The sequence below is a fragment of the Phodopus roborovskii genome, unplaced genomic scaffold (assembly GCF_943737965.1).
Source record: "Phodopus roborovskii unplaced genomic scaffold, PHOROB, whole genome shotgun sequence".
Lineage (NCBI taxonomy): Eukaryota > Metazoa > Chordata > Mammalia > Rodentia > Cricetidae > Phodopus > Phodopus roborovskii.
In genome coordinates, this window is record NW_026126009.1 from 64,049 (window position 1) to 85,749 (window position 21,701).

Genomic DNA, 21,701 nt, shown 5'->3' on the forward strand with positions numbered 1-21,701 from the left:
GGAAAACACACCTCTACCTATGGCCAAGAACAGGTCTCAGTATCCTTTTCAAGCAGAAGTTCAATCAACAATCACCACACTAACATTTAGTATTATGAAGCAACTTCATGAAACTTGTGTGCTATCTTTATCTGTGCTAATATACTGAATAAATGAAGGAAAGGTCATTTAGGTTTTTATTACTCTATTTTAATATAGATTAAAAATAATAGATAAAAATACTGCTCTACTTTATGCACTTAAATAAATACCTCATTTCATCAAAAATAAAAATAAGTGAATGGGTGGTTAAGAAAGGAAAGCAAGATGAAAGCAAGTTTTACAGGTTCTAACAACTTAAAAAAAAACAAAAAAACACTGGTGAAGTCAATGCACAACTTACTTGCAAGAAAACAGCTTACCCATTTCTCCAAGGTCTTCATTGAGTTCCTGAAGCCAAAAGGTATCCATGTCATCTAGGTCATAGCGGCATGTAGATGCTGCCAGCTCGAGGGTATTGATATAGCCAGGCTCTGCAGACTCTGGGATGGAGCAACGGATATATTTCCGAGGCCGGACAAAGAGAACTTCTTTTACTTTTTCAGATATAATTCTAGAAAAGTAATAGAAAGACATTAGCAACAATAAACAAATAACAGATTTCTGGTTCTGACAAGATAAGCCAAACAACTCTGGCCATAACAGGGAGCATACCCTGCTATTCACTCTGAAAGGTATGACAGATCCCTTTCTAGAGTCAAATGGTTCTGCAAATTCAGTTTCATCATCTTCTGTGAACTTACTGACTGATAATGATATGCTTCACTGACCTCCACAGATCTGGGACCCTACTACTATTTATTATTTAGAAGGGAAAAATCTGGTAATGAATGTTACCTGCACAAAGTTATCACATTTAAACATACATCTCAGCAAAACCCATGATTTTCTTCCACGGACAGAGTACTAGATGGTAGTGCAGAGCACAGGTTTTAGACTCACACAAGCCTGTTTTTTTTCTGCCATTCATTTGTAAAGTGTTCCTGAAAAGTACTTAATTTAGGTAAGGTTCAGTTTCCTTCATGAAAAAGCACGAACAACAATAACAAATTATTAAAATAACACCAAACTGGTAAGATTATCACGCTTACATGAAATAAAGTATTTGGAATTATATATAATAAAAACAGGATTCAGTAACAGTGTTATATTTCTTACTATTTTCATTATGCACATTAAAGTCAAGAGATCATAGAGTTGTACAAACTCAAGGTTTCCCAACCATACATGAGAGCAGCCATAGGTCTGAGCCAGAGCTACATGATGGAATAAAAGATTCCTATTATTGCATATTGCATCAACTTTTGCAGTGAGCTTGAGAAAATCCATAGCTCTCCTGATAACTAAAGAACCCAAGGCAAAAAAAAAAAAAAAAAAAAAAAAAAAACCAATCAGGGAAAAAAATGGACAGTTTATGCCTACAACTTATTCAGATGAGGCATCATAAAATATTACCAAGAGGTAATCTGGATTATTATTTCCTGGCAATTTTAAAGAACAGTGTGGCTTATCTAGAGAGAGAGGGGGGGAAGACACATTCATGTTATCATAAAATAATGAAAACCATTCCTCTGGAAGGATTTGAGAGTTAATTTAATTCTAGAATCAATTCTAGAAAATACACACACACACACACACACTTACACACACACTTATTAATACATGTACTATATATAGTAGACCAGTTAAGTGTAGAAAGTACATATTTTCTACTAAGCATTCTTCCCAAAGCCTGTGATTCCAAATAATTATTTTAAATAGTTAATGACTATATATAATTTGTACATTAAAATTCTTCTATCATATGGAGATCCAAAACCAAAATCAATAAATATTTAAGGAAAAGGCATAAATTTTAAGAATTGAAGCTAAAGTTTAGGAACTGTATTCAGAGGCCTGCTTCCAACTGAAAAGGACAAAATGTATGCTCTCCAGAGACTTCTGTGGTGCATGGCCTTACAAGGCAATTATAGACTATTTGATTTTTTTTTCCAAGATATCTTTTTCTTAAAAAAAAAAAAAGACTTTATAGCTAATGATTCATTTCAAGTGCTTTAATTTATACAAGGAAAAAGGTAGATTATAAATTTTATTGAATGAAGCTTATGTTTATAAAGCTTCTGGAAGAACACAAAGGAGAATATATTTATAACACCAGGGTAGGTAAAGATATTTTAAATGAAAGACAAATGCCATCAAACACAAAAGTAAAAGAATGAAAAATGCACACATACTAAAACTCTGGTTATTAAAAGCAATTCATAGGGTAAGAAATATTTATAATAGACAAAGAATCCAGTTTAAAAACTAGGCAAAATATTTAGACAGACACTTCATAAATAAGGCTACCTTTTATGGCAAATAAGCAATTAAACGGCTCTTAACCTCACTAGCTACCATATTGAAATCATAATCACGGTTATCTATTATAATGGCTAATATTTAAATGACTTGACCCCAAAGTTGCCTATGAAGTTCTAAGAGATGGTAAGAAACAGAAGCAAACAGACCTATTATTATATACTTGGGCATGAATTGATATAAGCCACTTTGGCAGCAAATATTACAGATATAATGTATGTATAGGATATGAACAGATATGTGTCCTTTGACATAGCAAATACACTCCTAGGTATATATTTAATAAAAAATGTACGGGCATGAGAGTAAAAAGGTTCAATTTTTATAATTGCTAAAAAAGAATTTAAATGTCTACTAAGGTAAATGGATAAAATGTGGCATATTCACACAATGAAATATGATGCATGGGTGAAAATTAATAAACTATTACATGCAACAGCATGGATGGATCTCACAAGCATAATGATGAACAAAACAATCCAGTCTCATGAATACATACTATAGGATTCTACTTATATGAAGTTCAAAAACTGGCAAAACTGTTACCTACGGTGAGGGAGGTCAGTTACTGGCAGGGAGCAGAAGAAAGGCTTCTGGGGTGTTGGTAATGTTCTATTTCTTGATCTGAGTGGCAGTTAAATGAATACATTTAATTCATGAAAATCCATTCATCTATACAATTATGCATTCTATACTTTCTGGGTGTACATCATATTTCAATGCAAAGTTTATCACAATGACAATTATAATAGTGATGTCACCTTTCCATTAAGTATAATGAACTAAAATCTGAATCTAAGTACTGAAACAATAGCACCAAATGCAAGAAAACACAGGGGTAAAAAGGTCAAATTAATGTAAATTTACAGGAGAAGTTACTGAATTTATGACAGAGGAGAAAATCTTTCAAACTTACTTTGGGATTTTATTTTATTTTTGACTTTTTCAGACAGAGTCTCATTAGGTAGCCCTGGCTATCCTGGAATTCATCATGTAGATCAGGTTAGCCTCTTACTCATAGAGATCTACCTGCTTCTGCCTTCTGAGTACAAGTGCTACCATGTCTTGAGGATTTTATTTTTTGAGTCAGGTTCTTACTATGATCCCTGCCTTCAGCCTCCCAAGTGCTGGGATTACAGGTGTGTTATCATCTCCAGAGTGGGAATTTTTAGAAAACAGTTTAAATTATCATCATTTACACACTCACACATGCAAAAACTTCTGGTTATCAAAAGACACTTTGCTTTGTGTGTGTGTGGTATGTATGTGCACGTGTGTGTGCATAGTTGCTATATAGCTTTAGAGCAGTGGTTCTCAACTTTCCTAATACTGTGATACTTTAATACAGTTCCCCATGTTGTTCCCCAACCATAAAATTATTTTGTTGCTACTTCATAACTGTAATTTTGCTACGGTTATGAATTGTAATGTAGATACCTGACATGAAGGATATCTGATATATCACTCCCAAGGGGATTAAGAACCACAGGCTGAGAACCATTGCTTTGAGGAAATCCTAGAATACTATGATTTTCTTTGCCAGCCATTATGGACTACGTACAGAGACACTATGAACGGCATCAGATCACTGACAAAATAAGCATATGTTCACAAACTCAAAGTAATTCTGGTCAGAACAAGATAAGCATAGCTTTCAATTTAGATCCTTTAGTATAACTGAAGGTTGTAGTGACTTTCTAGACACTTTGGGTAAAGGACCCACAACTACATCTCTATAAAAAGGTTTATTCACCTGTTCTTCACTTGTAGGTCAGAGTGGTTGGAATACTATTAACTCTGGCCAAGTGGACACTGCTGTGCCACTGAGGTGTCATTGAAAATGAAACTACTATGACTATTGTTTGACATAAAGCTTAACATAATGTCTTATTGACAGTGACCTCTCAGGGACTTTTTAAATGATCTATAGATCTGAAAGATAGAGACTATGCTGTTTACTAATGAGTGCCTAAAATTATTTTTGAACAGCATAGAAACTATATAAATATTATAGATTTTTGAAAGATTTGAAATGAGTATCTTCAAATTAACTAATAGTTTCAAAATGCCTTTTAAAATGTTTTTAAAAATATTTTTTTCTTATTTTACATATTGATTCCAGTTCCCTCTCCCTTCCATCTTCCCACGCCCCCTGAACCGCCTGCCCTGTCTCATCCCCCATCCACTCCCCAGGGAGGGTGAGGCCTTTCAGGAGGGATCGTCAAAATCTGTCAAATCAAAATGCCTTAAAAAAAAAGATATGGTCTCAACTCATCACAAATCCCAGGCTGTCTTCAAACTCATGCTAATCCTTTGCTTTCTAAGTGCTGGATTTATAGAACTGAACTACCACAACTCCTGATGTCATAAATATGTTTAGGTATAGTCTCCCAAAATGTTCTTTGTTAATTTTGTTACTTTGTGATGACCTCTTCTTCGCAAGTCTCTGTGACTCAGTGTATGAGACAGTTAGCATTTCCATGACATAATGGCATTTTCAGGATCCCACATATTCTTTTACAATGTGACTCTGGTATTCTTCAAGTTCTAAAGATTATTTCTTCTCCCTTTGAATAAGGATGGCTTATGATGGTTTTGACCGGCAGAAGTAATGCTATGAGCACTGTAAGGCTGGGTCATAAAAGGAATGTACCCTTCACCTGTATGTTAGGAACAGGTGCACCGAGTCTTGTGCCTGAAGCCTATAGGGATTATGACTGCTGAGATTGTCAGACTATAAGAGAGTCAAGCCACATGTAATTCACATGTCATGCCAGTTTAAGGAAAAGACCTTTACAGGTTTCTAACCCTGATCCCCCAGCTACTTTGCACCCTTCAAACTTCAAGTCTAGTTGCTCTGAGATGCTATGTCTGAGGATAATTTACTATTAGCACTGAAGTTTATACTGGAAACAAACAATAGGGACAGCTTTAAACTTCAAATAACATAAATGTATATAAAAATGCTCTATATATTGTACATACTACTCAATTTTCACAATCAAAATACAGAGTGGTAGAATTCTGTAGCCTAAAATGGAATGGGAAAGATGTGGGAAGTCAGGGGGTAGAGGAAGTAGTTGGAGGTGCAAGAGGCCATGATGCCCAGTGAAGTTAAAGGGCAGGCTTCTGTACCCATGCATCATTAAGGGGCATTTTCCTTCCAACTTAATACATAAATTCTGCATGTATTTTAAAAGTAGAGTCAATGGGATCTACTGCATATGGAAACTGAATATGGGTCACAGGACAATAAACAGTAAATGATCCAAAGATGTTGGTCTCAAAAAAACTTTATCTCTTAGAATATTGACTGTTGAAGCACTCCGTGTGTGTGTGTGTGTGTGTGTGTGTGTGTGTGTGTGTGTGTGTGTGTGTGTGTGTGTAGTCCTACTATTTGGAGGTTGCAGTATACTATGGCCTGGAAGATCTCTCCAAGGTCAGCAACAAGAATGACCACCCCACCCCCACCCCCCAGTGGAAGGCACCCTATTCTCTACCTGACCTTATTTGGAGACTGTCTCTAGGCCTAGATGCCTGACTTATCTCTAGTATGACCTTTGACTCAGTTCCCTGCAGAAGCTTTATCCTTGCTGCCCATGTGGTAATTAGAAATTGTGCTAGAAGCATTACAATAGCACCATGCATCCACATATAATAACTAAGACTTGTACTAGGAGCTTTATGATAATGCATGCTGTTTAATGCATATTAGGTGATGCCTCAGCCACTGTTCCCATCTTTTACACCTCCCCTCACTCTGGAATAAAGTTGAGCTGATTCACTGAAGTTATCTCCTTGGAGAGCTATATCAGCTGTGCTCATAGGCTGTACAATGTCCTCTGTCATCGTTTCTGTCTCTTGTCTCTTGTCCTCATGGACTGGTGGCCAACAGGACATGAGGAAAATGGGGATCCCCTCCTCCTTCCATACCAGAAGGTTGACTGGGGTTTGATCCTGTGCAGGCCTTGTGCAGAAATTTTCTGGATATGAAAGGACTGTTGTTGTACTCATGAACTCACAGCTTCCCCAGCTATTTTATTAGGTCAGTATCACCACTTAATAAAAATACCATGAGAAAAAAGCACAGGGTTTTTCTCATGTCAGGAACACAGAGAAAAAATTCCTAATGAAATGTCACCAAATTATATCAAGAATTATACCAAAAAGTTCTAAATTCAAGTCAACTGGGTGTCATAGTCTGAACTGTACCATTCCACAGCCAAAAACTTAACCTCAATGTGACTGTGCTTGGAGATAGGAGTAATAGGGGTCGTTAAACTTAAATGAGGCTATATAGATAAAGCATGTTCATTAAGAAAAGGTCACGATAGTGATGGGCGATGTCATTCTGTAAATATGCTTCTCATACTGGTTAATGAATAAAGCACTGTTGGCCAATAGGAAAGCAAGATAGGCGGGGACTAAGAGACAAGGAGGAAAGAGGAAGTAGTAAGGAGGCGTCAAGATGGAGAGACTGGGGAGAGGAGACTCAGGCCCCATTCCACGGTAAGATAAAAGCACTTGGAAATACTAGATTAACAGAAATGGGTTAATAATTAAGACAGAGCTATCCGATAAGAAACTAGTACCTGGCCAACAGCATTATATCAAATACAGAATCTGGATGTGTTAATCGGGGCTGGCACTGCGGTGGAAAAAGACCAGCGGTGGGTGGAAAAACCATACTCCTTACACAATAGCAGGAAGGACTAACACCTTATCAGAAGCTAAATCCTGCTGAACATTGATCCTGAGAAGTTCAACCTTTAGCATTTTGAGAAATAAGTTTCTGCAGTTAAAAGCATCCAATCTACAGGATTTTATATGGCAGCCCAAGCTAATATATAAATAAAGGCTTATTTCAACAACACAAGTCTAGTCAATATTCACAGGCTAAAGGAGACAAATCCACTTGCTCCTACCATTTGATGCAGAAAGAGTATATGAGATGATAAAAATTATAATGGATTAGGAGCAAAGATGAGTTTCCTCAATTTGATCTGCAAATTTATATAAAAAAACCCTACAGTTAATATCATACCTAATACTGAAAGATTTAATGCTTTCCACCTAAGACTGAACTGAAGGTAAGAGTCTGTTCTCACCAGGTATTGGTGGCAGATGCCTTTAATCGCAGTACTCAAGAGTCAGATCTTTGTGAGTTGGAGGCCAGCCTGTTCTACAGAGCTAGTTCCAGGGTAGCTAGGACTATTAAACAGAGATACCCTGTTTCAACCCCCATCCCCATCCAAAAAAGGTCTCTGTTCTCAATGTGATACTAGAAGTTTTAGCCACTGCAGTAAGTGAGTAAAGAAAAAGACGAAGAGACTGGGAAAGAAGAAGGAAAATCATTCTTATTTTCAGGTGACATGATAGTGTATGTGGAAAAATACCTAGGAACTAAGAACTTGAGGCTCATGCCTATAATTCAAACATTCAGGAAGCTGAGGTAGGAAATTGCCCATGAGTTCAAGGCCAGACTGGGCTGTAAGCCAGACCCTATCCCACAATGTTTGTTTTTTAAAAGGTTGCTAGAGAGATGGTTTAGGCATTAAGAGCCCTGTCTTCGCTTCCAGATATCCTGGGTTCAAGTCTAGCATGTACATGGATGCCTACATTGTCTCAAACTCCAGTCCCTGGGGATTCCAACTTTTCTTTGGTCTCCATGGACACTTCACAGACATATATGCAGGCAAAACATCCATACAAATAAAGAATACAAAGTTAAAATAGTTTTAAAAAGACATACAAACAGGCAAACACCTATACACGTATGAAAAAAATAATTAAAAAAAATAAAAACTGAAATTATGAAATTTGCTGAAAATGAATGAACTAGAAAATATTGAGGTAACCCTAAAAGACAAATATTCTGTGTTCTCTTTTATATGGGGATCCTAGCTTTGAAAACATAGATGCTGTTTTAACTTGGAGTGTCTGTAAAGACCAGGAAGCTAGAAAAGTTCCTTAAAGAGGGGGAAATAGTAGATGCAAGTGATACAAAATTAGAGAGGAGAGTAGTGTTATTTAGAATGGGTGAAACAGAAATGAGGTGGGTAGATGAGAGAAATGAAGGAGTAGGAGGAAAATCTAACTAAAACTAAGAGCTAGAGGATAGGGAGAAGTGCTGTAAAACATAATCTCTTGAACATAATATGGCTACCGCATTCATGAAATCACACCAGCTATGATTAATTCCATTAAGACATATATAAGATTTGGTTCTTCAACATTCCATCATGGACAAGGGTGGAGCTTGGGAAGTTCCACTCTCCCCTTTAGGAATGAACTATTGGCAGTTAATGGCTAATGGGGAAGAAGACCCATTATTTTCAGTGGTGTAGCCAGTAAATGTTGACTATGCCAGTAGATGTTGACTATGCTCTAGTAAATAACCTCAAGCTCATGTAAGCAACCCTAATTAAGCTTAAAAATACACACAAAAGCAGGAGGGTTATTTTTTGGAAAGAAGTACTTCAAGAGAAATAGGAGGGGGATAAGAGAGGGTAATGGAATGTATATGATCAAAACATACATGCATGAAATTACCAAAGAGTAAACTTTAAAAGCTAATTCAAGATAGATCATACATTTAAATGGAAGTATATGAGAAAATCTTTGAAATGGATGTAGGGTCAGGTGCAAAATTCATAGATTTGACACTAAAAATACAACCCAATAGAAAAAAAAATGACCTGGAATAAAAACACCTTTACTTTCTAAAAGACTGCTAAAAGATGAAAAGACAATTTATATCTATATTAAACTGTGAGAAAGAAAATGCAAACCTCATTTTTTTGAGGCAGAGGCTATGTAGCTCTCTCTGTCTGTCCTTGAACTAGATATGTAGACAAAGCTGGCCTTGAACTCCCAGAAACCTGCCTGCCCTACCTCCCAAGTGAATGGATTAAAGATGCCACCATACTACTGGGAGCAAATCACATATTGTACAAGAGATTCATTGCAAATGTAATACAGTTCTGAAGACTTAATATTAATAAGCCAATATTAACTAATAAACTCGATATTAATAATGATGTTAAGGTACCTATGTGATTAAGGACACTTGCCACCAAGCCTAATGACATGAGTTTAATCCCTGAAACCTACATGCTAAACAGAAAGAACTGACTTCTGAAAGTTATTTTCTCACCTCCACATACAAGTGTGTGTCTAACCCCTCCAAAAATGTAAAAGGAAAAAAAAAAAACCCAAATGAATGAACCAGAAAATGATCAAACATCATGAAGATACATTCCACTGAAGAGAATCAGGTCCAGTCTTGCAGCTACTTCATGTTATGGGGTGAAGTAAGTGTGATGCAACAACCCAAAACATTAACTGATTTAATTTGATTTTATTTTTGAGTCAGTGTCTCATCATGTCCAGGATGGCTTTGAACTTTTGCTTCCTAAGTATTGTATGCACCAGCATGACTAAATTTGTTTTTGAAAACAGAGATGAAGGTATCGAAATGTATTCTTTTTCAATATTCTAATTCGGTATCACAAAGACATAATTGTTAAAGTCCTACAAAGTCCAAAAAATTAAAAACCATAGAACAGACTGACCTCTGAAAAATGCTGGCTATTTAAAAGTAGCAGGTAATTGAGATCAGGTATTTCAAACATAAAGCTTTGATTCTATAATTGAGCCTCCAAATATGGTTGATTACTATTTAAAGCCAAAGGGGATATTCGAAGATTTTTTACAAAAGTACAAACTCCAGGGGCTAGGAAGATAAATTAGGTGGTAAAATGCATACTTTGTAAACACAAGAACCTGTGCTTGATCCATAGGACCCTCATAAAAACAAGCAAGCAAGCAAGCAAGCAAGCAAACAAACAAACAAGATGGCGGCATGGTGTTGTGCTCTTGTAATCCCAGCACTGGGGAAGTGAAGACAGGCTGATTCCCTGAGGCTTATTGGCCAACCATCACACTTGGAGAATTCTAGACCATGGCTGCCTTTAAAAAGTGGGGGGCTTCTTCCTGAGGAGACTTATGAAAACTAGTTCACTACTCTCTTGGCCAAGAAAACTCCATAAAATCATACAAATGAAAAGGTTAAAACGTTTGTGTTCCCTTTTACAATATCCTGGAAACTGTCTAGGTCATCAAGGGCATATACACCAAAAAAGCCAAAGTATCTGAAAAATGTCACTTTAAAAGTAATGTGTGGTCTTTAACATGGTCTTGCATGTTGGAGAAATTCACAGAGACTGGAGGCATCAACTTCTCTGAGGAGTAGATCATGGGTAGGGTGGGGAAAGGGTGGGGGAATGGGAACTGGAGTTGGTATATAAAATAAGATTGTTTTAAAAACTTTTTTTTTAAGAAAAAGTAATAATGTGTGTCTTTTTGGTAGTATAATGTTGGAATAAGTAGGTGTGTCCAAAGTCAAACAGTGGGGCTGGCCATAGGGTATGTGTTTCAAAAATAATGCTGAAATTTTGCTGCATATATTTAAAAATGCAGAGTAATGCTAAACTCAAAGGTTTACATGTAGTATCTGTAGTCACTGAACACATACAGGATAACCTAAGATGATGGGCTATTGAATTCATAGAGTTCATGGTCTGATTTAACCCATACATGAATGGCCTTTGTCACATTAAGATGATCTTCACTAACAAAGAACAATTTGTGTTTAAGCCAGAAGAAGCTGCACAAACTTTAAAGGTATCCCTGAAGAAACATAAACACTTATGGCTTGGGAATAAATTCAGCATAAATTAAACTTTAATTTAAAAAATGACACCTGAGGAATGACATCAAAGATTGTCCCTGGAACTCCACTTAATGTTCTCCCCCCCCCCACTTCTAGTAAATTCAGAAAATACGATTAACATATTCCATAAAAACTGCTCCCAAAGCGTCACCCTTAGACTATTGGTAAAAACATTGTGTGAGTTATTGCTAGAAATTCTTAGCTGTAATCCCAGCACAGGAGGTGGGAATGAGCTACAGAGTGATACCCTATATGGACCAACAAAGCAAATCAAACTTAAGCCTCACATTTCAAATCTACCAAATCAAAAGCTCTGAGATAGTGATTTAAGTTTTTTTTTTTTTTTTGAGACAGGGTTTCACTATGTGTATCCATAACTGGTCTGAGAACTCGCTAGGTAGTCTGTAGTCTGGGATAGCCTTGAATTCAGAGATAAATTTTCCTGCCTTTGCTTCACAAAAGCTGGGATTAAAGGCATCTGTACCACCATGCTCCCAGCAAAAAGTTTTAATAAATCTTTCAGGTACCTCTGGTAAGAAAGTATATATTACAGAATGATTCTTATTTGACAACTAAGAAATTCAAAATACAATCTAACTATCAAGAGCAATTAGTTCTGAATTTCATTAAGGGATTTAATATAATCAATAATATAGTCGCTTACCTTGACCAATTAAAATTAAAGGATTTATAAGATAGGCAAAGAAGTATGGAAAACAGGGGATTTAGCAAAAATTTACAACATATAAAATGGTAACTATCCTAAACTCTTAGAACTAATTAAATTAGAGCACTGAGGGCTCGTATGAATTAGGGAATATATGTCTCTGTGAGAGGAAGCTAACTCGAAAGTCTCTAAGTTTACTTTTCTTAAACCATCCTAATTTTGTTTGGTTACTTATCAGTTAGATATGCCTTTTAAAGCAGTATATTCTCCACTTATGCCAAAAACATTTAATCTCACCCCAATAAAGTATATTTGATATATTGAATTAATATCAAGACCAAACACCAAGTTGTTTCAATAATCCTTGGAGTGTTAATGGAAAATGCAGCAACAGGGCCATTATACTAATATAAAAATATGACAGATTTTTAGGAGGTAGGAATGTGTGTTAAAGAAGAAAGGGTTTAAAAGCTTTCCGTAACAGGGTATGTATGGGATACCTGGGCCTGCATTTCTAGAAGTGATACTAGACCATTAATAGGACATATGAACTTGGTGACAGGAGTAGAAAAGTTAAGGATGTTTATCTCTACACTTTTAAGAACCTAATATACATTAGGCATGGGGACACATGCTTTCAGTCCTAGTACTCAGAGGGCAGAGGCAGAAGGACAGTAGTTTGAGGCTATTCTGGGCTATATAGTGAATTCAAGGTCTGTATAATGAGACACTATCTGAAAAAAGGTACTACAAGTTCTACCAGCCCTTTATCTGTAGCTGTGTCTTCTACTTACTCATTCTTGCATTTGCTCAAACATACTGAACATTCTACTTCATGCCAGACTTGGGTAAAGCACTGGGAACACCCAAAACCAGTAGGATAAAATGGTTTCTAAAACCAGCACTACTTTTGAAGAGCTTACTACTCTTCCACAAATCAGTCTTTCTACCTTAAGTGCTTTCAAATCTTTAAAATGAAGGTGTGTGCTTACAGTGACCAACTATTCTAATACTTCATTTTCATTTGAGTTTCTGTTTTAGAGGCTATATGCTTTGGCTACCTATTAGTACCATCACTAATGAGGCTCCACTTATATTGAAGCAATTCCTATGGGAAACTTATCTCTTCAAAGACTAATTAATGCTACTGGTGGCCTAGTCAAATATGGAAATCTTGGGTGAAATAGTTTCCTAGATTTTTATTGGATTTCAAATCATTTCATCTTATAAATTTCTTAGATAAATGAGCTGAAATTTATTGATCAATCATGACCTGGTATATTACTGTGAGTTAGGTTAACTTTGTATGTTAGGAATGTATAATGACTCCTGAGTTTCTCCCCAAGAAATACACAGAAAACCAAGAGAGCTCTATTGCTAAATCAAAGTTGAAACCATGCCAATACCTGAGAGAAGGTGTTGGAACAGAGTCTGGATTGGCTGGTACTTGGACTCCCTTTTCCCATTCTTCTTTCCATGTATCAGTAAAAAGGTAATAGCTGTCAGGATTAACATGGTGAGAGTCAGGAATTTTCATGGCACTGATGAGGTCCTTTCGGAATACCTGGGAAAATACATTACACATAATTTAAAATCACTATGAAACTGGTACTGTTTATTGTTCTTTTAAAAAAGATTATCCCTGCTCAAAATCTATCTCTAATAAGAGAAACATCTCCTGATTCCTAAATGGGCATGACAATATCTGTTTGGGAAAATTTGACATACTGACAGGGAAGCCAGCTCTTTTAGATTTAATAAAAGGTAAAGGACTTCTTCCAGAATTTTTGGCTCCTTGAAGTTAAATAAACAATGTTATTTCAAAGGAGATTTTTTAATTAAAAGAAACAATCCTTAACACTCTTTAAGTAACAAATATCTGCTGATAACTTACAATTCTTTAGGCATTACATAATTTAAGTTTTTACTTAGAAATAATTATACTTTATTTTGAGATCAGCCTGGCCTATAGTCTTAAATCCTGTACAAAAAAATTATGAAAAAGGTAGAACATTCTTATATTCTCTTGAGATAGTTTCACATGCTATTAATACCTTAAATTACCAAGGTAAATTGCTGAAATTTTGTTTGTTTTGCTTTGAGACAGGTCTCACTGCATAGCCCTGGCTGACCTGGAACTTACTAGGTAGACCAGGCTGGCCTCAAACTAAGAGATTATCCTGCCTCTGGATTTTAGTGCTTGGACCAAGCACTAAGCACCACATCTTGCCTCAGAAAAATTTTGATTTAGTTTTGAAAAGAAGATCTCTCTCTAGCTCAGACTGAACTAGAACTTGCAGGAATCCTCCTGCCTCAGCTTTGTAATTTCTGAGATTATAGGCCTGAGTTGCTATACTGGCTCCTAAACTAAGAAAATAACATTATGATATACTATTGCCTAATCTATAGACATTATTCCATTTACACCAAGTTTCCTTAGTGTCTTTCTGTTCTGGAGTTCATCCCAGGATCCTCTATTACAACACAGTTATACCTCCTTAGCATCTTCCAATCTGTGAGAACTTCTCAGTCTTTTCCCATTCTTCATGACTGACACTTGAGTATTTGTGTGTCTTGCCAACTAGGACTTATCTGGTGTGTGTTGATACTGGTTTGAGGATATACATGTTTGGGATTTGGGGTTTCTTTTGGTAAGAACATCACAGAAAAAAATGCTGTGTTCTTATTCTATTTTTATTAGGGATGTATAATGATAAATGTCTTGTTTTATGAAATTTGACTACTCAGACAGTATCTTGTTAAATTAATTCAGACGTGTTTCTGATTTTCATCACTGTTAGGTTAGTATATTTCCTTTTGTAATGTAAATATCTTGGAGTAAACACTTAGAGAACACCATAAACACATCTTGCTTTTCAAATTGTTAGTTGTTTCCTATTTAATGATAATTACTGATGTTTTATATGAAAATATTTGCTTTTATTCTAGATAAGCAATTTTTTCCTTTAAAAAATTATTTTACATATCGACCCCAGTTTCCTCTCCCTCCCTCCCATACCCCCGACCCCCCTCCCATCCCATGCCCCACCCACTCCACATGGAGGGTGATGCCTTCCAGGAGAGATCAACAAAATCTGTCAAGTCATTTGGAGTAGGATCTAGGCCCTCCCTCCTGCCTCTAGGCTAGGGGAGTATCCCTCCATGGGGAATGTGCTCCCAAAGTCCTTTCGTGTATCAGGGATACATCCTGGTTCCAGTGTCAGAGGTCCCTTAGGCTGCCCAGGCCTTCTAACTGAGACCCATGTTCAGGGGTCTAAGTTGGTCCAATGCACCAGCTATCAGTCTGGGGTTTCATTAACTCCCTCCCCCTTGTTCAGGTCAGCTGTCTCAGTTTCTGTAGTCTGCTCTTTTCCCCATTTTTCTTATCATTCCTCCCTCTCTGCAACTGGATTCCAGGAGTTCAGCTCTGTGTTTAGCTGTGGGTGTCTGCTTCTGTTTCCATCAGCTATTAGATGAGTGCTCCAAGATGGCAGATAAATTAGTCATCAATTTCATTATCAGGGAAGGGCATTTAAGGTAGCCTTTCCATTGTTGCTGAGATTGTTAGTTGGGGTCATCCTTGTAGGTCTGAGGACATTTCTCTAGAGTCAGTTTTCTCTTCAAACCTATGGATAGCTCTGTCTATTATGCTCTCTCTCTCTCTCTCTCTCTCTCTCTCTCTCTCTCTCTCTCTCACACACACACACACACACACACACTTATTCCTTCCCTGACCACTCAATCTTCTTGGTCCTACATGTTCTCCTCCCCTTCTCTTTCTCCTAACTCCCTCTCCACTCACTGCCCCCTCCCCTGATTCCCAATATGCACCACCTACCATAGTTAACACTTCACTGGATAAGCACTTTTAAGGCACTTGAGAAGGTATATTCTTTACTGTCTATAGTACCAAAACACAGTTTGATATGTATTACTTAGAGCTTCCTTGATATGTATGTTCTTGAGAACTTCTGTTTCCTAATTAGTTTTTGTTTACTTAGTCTGTCTGATACTTTAAGATATGTTCTGTTTAATTTTTCCCCTGTCCTGCAGAAGATTCATCCCCGAGCTTCTTATCTGTCAGGTGAGTGCTCTACCACTGAGCTGTATTATCCATGTTCCCAATTTTTGTTTTGTAAAGCAGGTTTAGGACTGTAGCCCAGGCTAGTCTCAAACTTATGGCAATCTTCCTGCCTCAGCCTCCTATGTGTTAGTATTATAGGCATGAACCACCATGCATAATCTTTCAACTGTGTCATTTTATAATTATATTCATTATTTTCTGTGTTTCTTTCTCCACCAAATGTGCATTTCTTTTTATTCTCATGCACACACAAGTGCATGGGTATGTACCTAGAGATACATTATACTTTGGAAAGTTGATAGCCTTATTCTAGTTATCTTAGTTATCTTTATACTCACAACTTTATTTTGCCAACTTATCAATGTTCCTCACTATTAGTGAACTGTGAGAAGGATATGAATGGTAAGTATACTGTGGCAGTCAAGAGATTCCTAGTAAAACCTAAACGCCATCTCTTTCAGATAGACCTAGCTATGTAGAAGTTTATGTGTCAGAAGTAGGGCAATGATTAATGTATATAGTTACAATTTGAACTCAGGTTAACTAGTCAGCAAACATGATTCAAATGTTTATGGTAGCCAGCTTTCAATTCTGCTTTGTCATCAAGAGAACAAAAATATGCCAGGTGTTGGTGGCACACGCCTTTAATACCAGCACTTGGAAGGCAGGGGCAGGTGGAAGGTAGGTCTCTGTGAGTTCAAGGCCAGCCTGGTCTACAGAGCTAGTTCCAGAACAGGCTCCAAAAGCTACAGAGAAACCATGTCTTGAAAAACCAGAGAACAAAAAGGTATAACATAAATTCTTAAGCTAAAATGTCCAGTTAACATCTAAGCAACACACTTTTACAGGCAAGCATCCACAAACTTATTTATGCTTCACAATGTCTATTATGAAAAATCATACCATTTGCAGGACATGCCTACACTTCTAGAAGATCAAGGGAAGAGACGTTATCAAGCAAATTTAGTCTTTAATGCTTATCAAGTCTCTTAAAGGAGAACGTCCAAGTTCTGTTTAACATAAAAGTGGAAGTACATATTATGACCTAATAAAACAATGAATTCACAGTAGCTGCAGTCATGTTTAAACTGAGATATTTACAAAGTATAGGGCCAAACTATCACATAATCAAATAGTGCCATTTAAATAAGGAAGAGCTTACTCCATTTCCTACTTTGTATGGACAACTGAAAATCTTTGTTGGTTTCACTTAGGAAGGATTTTTATGACACAGCATAGAAGTAGTCTACATTAAACACAAAGGTGGTCAGGTGGCAAAAAAAAAAAAAAAAAAAAACAATCTTACTAAGAATCCTGGCCAATTAAAATTAATTGGGTGACGCACTGGGAAAAAGCAAAGGCTACAAGAGGCAAAAATTTGTGGTTTATAACATAATGCCTCATATAAGTGGATAAGAGATCACAGACATACTGTTTACCATGCTTTGCACAGAGCTCAGTGTTCTGAGTGATTAGGAGGCAATGAATCATCATTTTACTGAACACTATACTGCATTTTTTATAAATTACTAGTGTGCCTTTAATAAGCCAGTGGCTAAGTAGCGTTAGCAGTTTATAATAACTAATGTCTTTGAGAAAAAGGTAGTATTATGGTAAATCATATCTTAGATCTGGAAAAGACAACTAGAGCTAAATATCTGACAAGAGCCCCAAATACTTCAATATTTTCCAAGTAATGTTCTTTAAAAAAAAAGACTTACTTATTTTTATAAACATGAATGCTTTGCCTGCATATATGTGTATATACCACATTCCTGGTGCCAACAGAGAAGAAAGGGACATCAGATCCCCTGAAACTGAGTTACAGGTGCTTGTGAGCAGTAAGTGCTTTTACATGTTGAGTCACTCTTTAGCCATTACAAAACCCACACTATGGACTTTAAAAGGCTATACCAGCAAATGACACAGGATATACAATGTGTTCATACTTCTTATGAAAATCTGCTCTATATGGCTTCTTAAGTAGCTTGGAAACATGTTAGTAGGTTAACTGCCCACATCCTAATATCCTGAACTTACAGATGTTTAAATGTTTAGAGAAAGAGGTTTTCAGCTTTATTAAGTTAGGATCTGGAGAAGAGATGATTATGGAATGTCTGGATGGACTATACATATGGTAGTAAATGCCCTTACTAGATAAAGGTAGAGAAAAATCTTTTGAGAAAAGGACTGGGAGGCAGTGATTGGGTGATGCACTGATGAAAAGTAAACAAAATCAGTAAATACAACCAGAAACTAAAAGAAGAATGGAACTTCCTCTAAAACATCCACAGAGTTCAGACTGGCTGATTTTGGACTTCTATACTCCAGAACAGAGAATAAATCCTTATAATTTTAAAAGTTACCTAGTTTGTGGTAATTTATTAACCCAGGCCTAGGATGCTAATATATATTTACCAAACAAAAGAGTAATTTAAGATTACAGACATCTGGTCCTTGCCCATGGCTCAAGAAATACTGAACATCCAGGGATCAGGTACTCTGTCAAGTCTGGGAAAGCTCATGCAGACTGACCAACCAACTTAGACTCATTTTCCCTAAGCAAGTCAAAGGTAAATCTAATAGCTAGTACAGTTTTGACTTCCCCTTTTGAGAAAAACAGATGGCTTATGTTAGTTATATTAAAAGGTGTCAGACCAAGCATTATAGAGAAGCATTTTTACTCAAACCACAATATAAAAATCTGCATTATCCTGATATGAAAGTAATACTTTAAGCATGAAGCAAAATAGAAAATGCTGAAGAGATGGATATGTAGGTTCAGCAGTCAGACATATCTGCAAGGTGATATGAAATATATTTACTGCACTGGTCTTATGAACTTATTTTTTATTAGAAAAGGTATTCTCAAAGCTTAAAAAATGAACATAAATAAAATAGCTAAAGCATTTCCTGATATATACATATATGCATATTTGAATGTATTTTGATAAAGAAACTATAAAAGGATAAACTAAAATATGTGCAGGTGAGGCAAAGCAAAGGGAAGGGAATATCTTAGACTGTATCTTATTGCCATATAGTATTTGAGATTGACTCATTTAGAAAGAACACATTTATTTGGCTCATGGTTTGAGACTCTGGAAGTTCTAAGACAACAGTGCTTGTATGTGGTGATAGTCTTATTCCTGCAGCATCCTAGGGTGGAAGGGAACAAGAGCATAGAACAAAGAACAAGACAAGACCTGTTGTAAAAACTGCATTTACAACAAATCCATTTGTAAGACAAGCAGAGGGAAACTAAAATTAGATCTTTTTAAATGTATTTTGTTTTACAGTTTGATGTTTGAACTAAAAAATGTTTTATGTAGTTAAACATTTTTTTTAAAAAGGAAAACAGGTACTGTGATAATCTACCTGTCTATTGGTCTTAACTACATACTAGCTTTAAGCAAGTTAGCTAAATTCTCTAACTCTATTCCTCTATAACATGGGGATAGTAACACTGTTCATGTGGCTTGTTTTGAGGATTAAATAGGTATATTGGTATAAAAGGCTCAGCAATCTATTGAGTTCACTGTGGCTGTTAAAAAATATTAGATGGAGTTATTTTAATAACATCATTAGTTTCAGCTTTTCTTCCAAAAGCAAAAAGAAGTATACAGTTGAGTTGCTATCTAGTCAATCAAGTAATTGTTGAGAAAGTGAGAAAGATGTGTGTTGGTTGCTCAATGAACATGTGCATTGTTTGGCTCCAAAACCAGTAGGATTCCCAAGTAAGAGCACTAATAGGAATATGAACTAACATTCTAGAAGTCATAGGTATTAAAGAAACTTCAACAGGCAAAACGTGGCCATTAGTTTCAACGTAAAGATTGCAAATGCAAGTTATAAATGTATTCTTTCTAGATAATGAAGTTGAGAAGTTTACAAGTTCTTAATTGTGCGCCTATTTTAGATGCACTAGTGGTTTCCCCAAAAGTTACAGAAACAAAAGGGCTTTGTATTTACTAGATAACTGCTCACTTATGGTCAAAGAAGAGATTCACAAGCTAACATACAGTCCAGAAGCTATGCCAAGTCCAATACTGTGTATGCATCTGGCATCTCAGATGCTTGTAGGAACAAAGGAGGCCTCACTATGAATTCAACTAGACTATCAATATAGACATACATACATATATACAGACAGACAGACAGAGAGAGAGAGAGAGAGAGAGAGAGAGAGAGAGAGAGAGAGAGAGAGAGAGAGAGGAAGAGAAAGAGACAGAAAAATACACAAAGAACAAACGCTGGCAAGGGTTTAGGAAAGGGAGACCTGTATATGCTGCTGGTAGGAATATAAACTAGTCCAAACACTGAGGAAATTGATATGAAGGTTCCTCTTAAAATTAAAAGTATAATTACTATATGACTCACTTATGTGACTCCTGGGAATATACTAAAAAGGAATATAAGGTATCTAGTTCCATCTTCTTGGTGTGGGATACCTGCATACACACACCAAAATAATAAAATAAATCTTTTAAAAAAGAACAAAACTAAGTCATTTCTAGAAAAATTGATGCAACTATACATGGTTATATTAAATGAAATCAGCTAGACTAAAAGAGATAAACATCATGTTTTCTTTCATATGTGGAGAATCTGAATTTAAAAATATAGTAACATGGGGCTGGGAATTTAGCTCAGTGGTACAACACTTGCTTAGCAAGTGCCAGGCCCTGGGTTTGGTTCTCAGTTCCAAAAACTTAAACAAAATTACAAAAATATAACAACATGAAAAGTAAAAGGGACACTAACTTGACAGAGACTAATGGGAGGGAGGGTGGAAGTAGAACTAAATAAAACGTGTAATGTGATTGGTAACCATGAGCAAAGTGTAAAATATGTATGTGTGAAGTTGTCATAATGAAACCATTCTTTTGTACACTCACTGAAAAATCAAACAGCATGGGTTCTTAGGCCTATATGGAACAAATATGGAACACATTTGTAATCCCAGCACTCTGAATGTTTGAGGACAGTCTGGGTTACATAACCAGTGAGAGCCTAGCATGAGCTACATTATGAAACCCTTTTTCAACCCTGTCCCTTCAAAATAAAAATAAAATACAAACAATAAACCCAAACAAAACAAAAAACAAGAACATGAACACTTTGGGGAGGGTTACAAGCTCAGGGGAAAAAACATTTAAGACACACTCTTAAAACCCCCTCTATAATTTTCAGAAGCTATATAAAGTCTTTGAATCACATGTGAAAGTAATACAACTCTACTAAAATCTCTTTAACAGAAAATTTGGAAGAAGCATGCCTAGCATGCTTCATAAGTTTGGAGATATGACTCCATGATTAAGAGTACTTACACTGGTGGTACATAACTGTCTATATCTATAGTTCAATGGGATCTAACACATTACTTTTACATTTCCACTGAATAATCAATCACCAAACATAAAACCAAAACTATGCCTCGGCTATTAAAAAGCAACAACAAACACAAAAAATTGAAGTCACAGTTTTCTCTGACAAAAGGACTCTAATTAGAAATCAACACAGACACACCAAATTAAACAAATATTTGAAAAGGAAATTAAATATAAAATTAATAGGATGAAATTAAAATGGTACACTGAAAGAAACAATTAATAAATGGGACCTCTTCAAACTTAGAAGCTTCTGTAAGGCAAAGGACACAGTTGACAAGACCAAACGGCAGCCCACTGACTGGGAAAAGATTTTCACTAATCCTATATCCGACAAAGGGCTGATCTCCAAAATATACAAAGAACTCAAGAAACTAGTCAACAAAACACCAAATAACCCTATTAAAAAATGGGGTACAGAACTGA

General features: G+C 36.1%; 1 protein-coding gene across 2 annotated transcripts in view; it reads right to left on the bottom strand.

Annotated features, from left to right (window-relative positions):
• Jade3 (jade family PHD finger 3) overlaps positions 1 to 21,701 on the bottom strand; it is a 118,055-nt gene that overhangs the window by 35,725 nt on the left and 60,629 nt on the right. The window contains exons 6-8 of one of the 2 annotated variants that reach the window (XM_051179304.1): positions 13,208 to 13,365; positions 2,947 to 3,024; positions 402 to 592 (exon numbers count right to left, since the gene is read on the bottom strand). In XM_051179304.1, coding sequence (XP_051035261.1) covers positions 402 to 592; positions 2,947 to 3,024; positions 13,208 to 13,365 — 427 coding nt within the window. The remainder of the gene's footprint in view (positions 1 to 401; positions 593 to 2,946; positions 3,025 to 13,207; positions 13,366 to 21,701) is intronic. The other variant, XM_051179305.1, reaches the window with a different exon arrangement.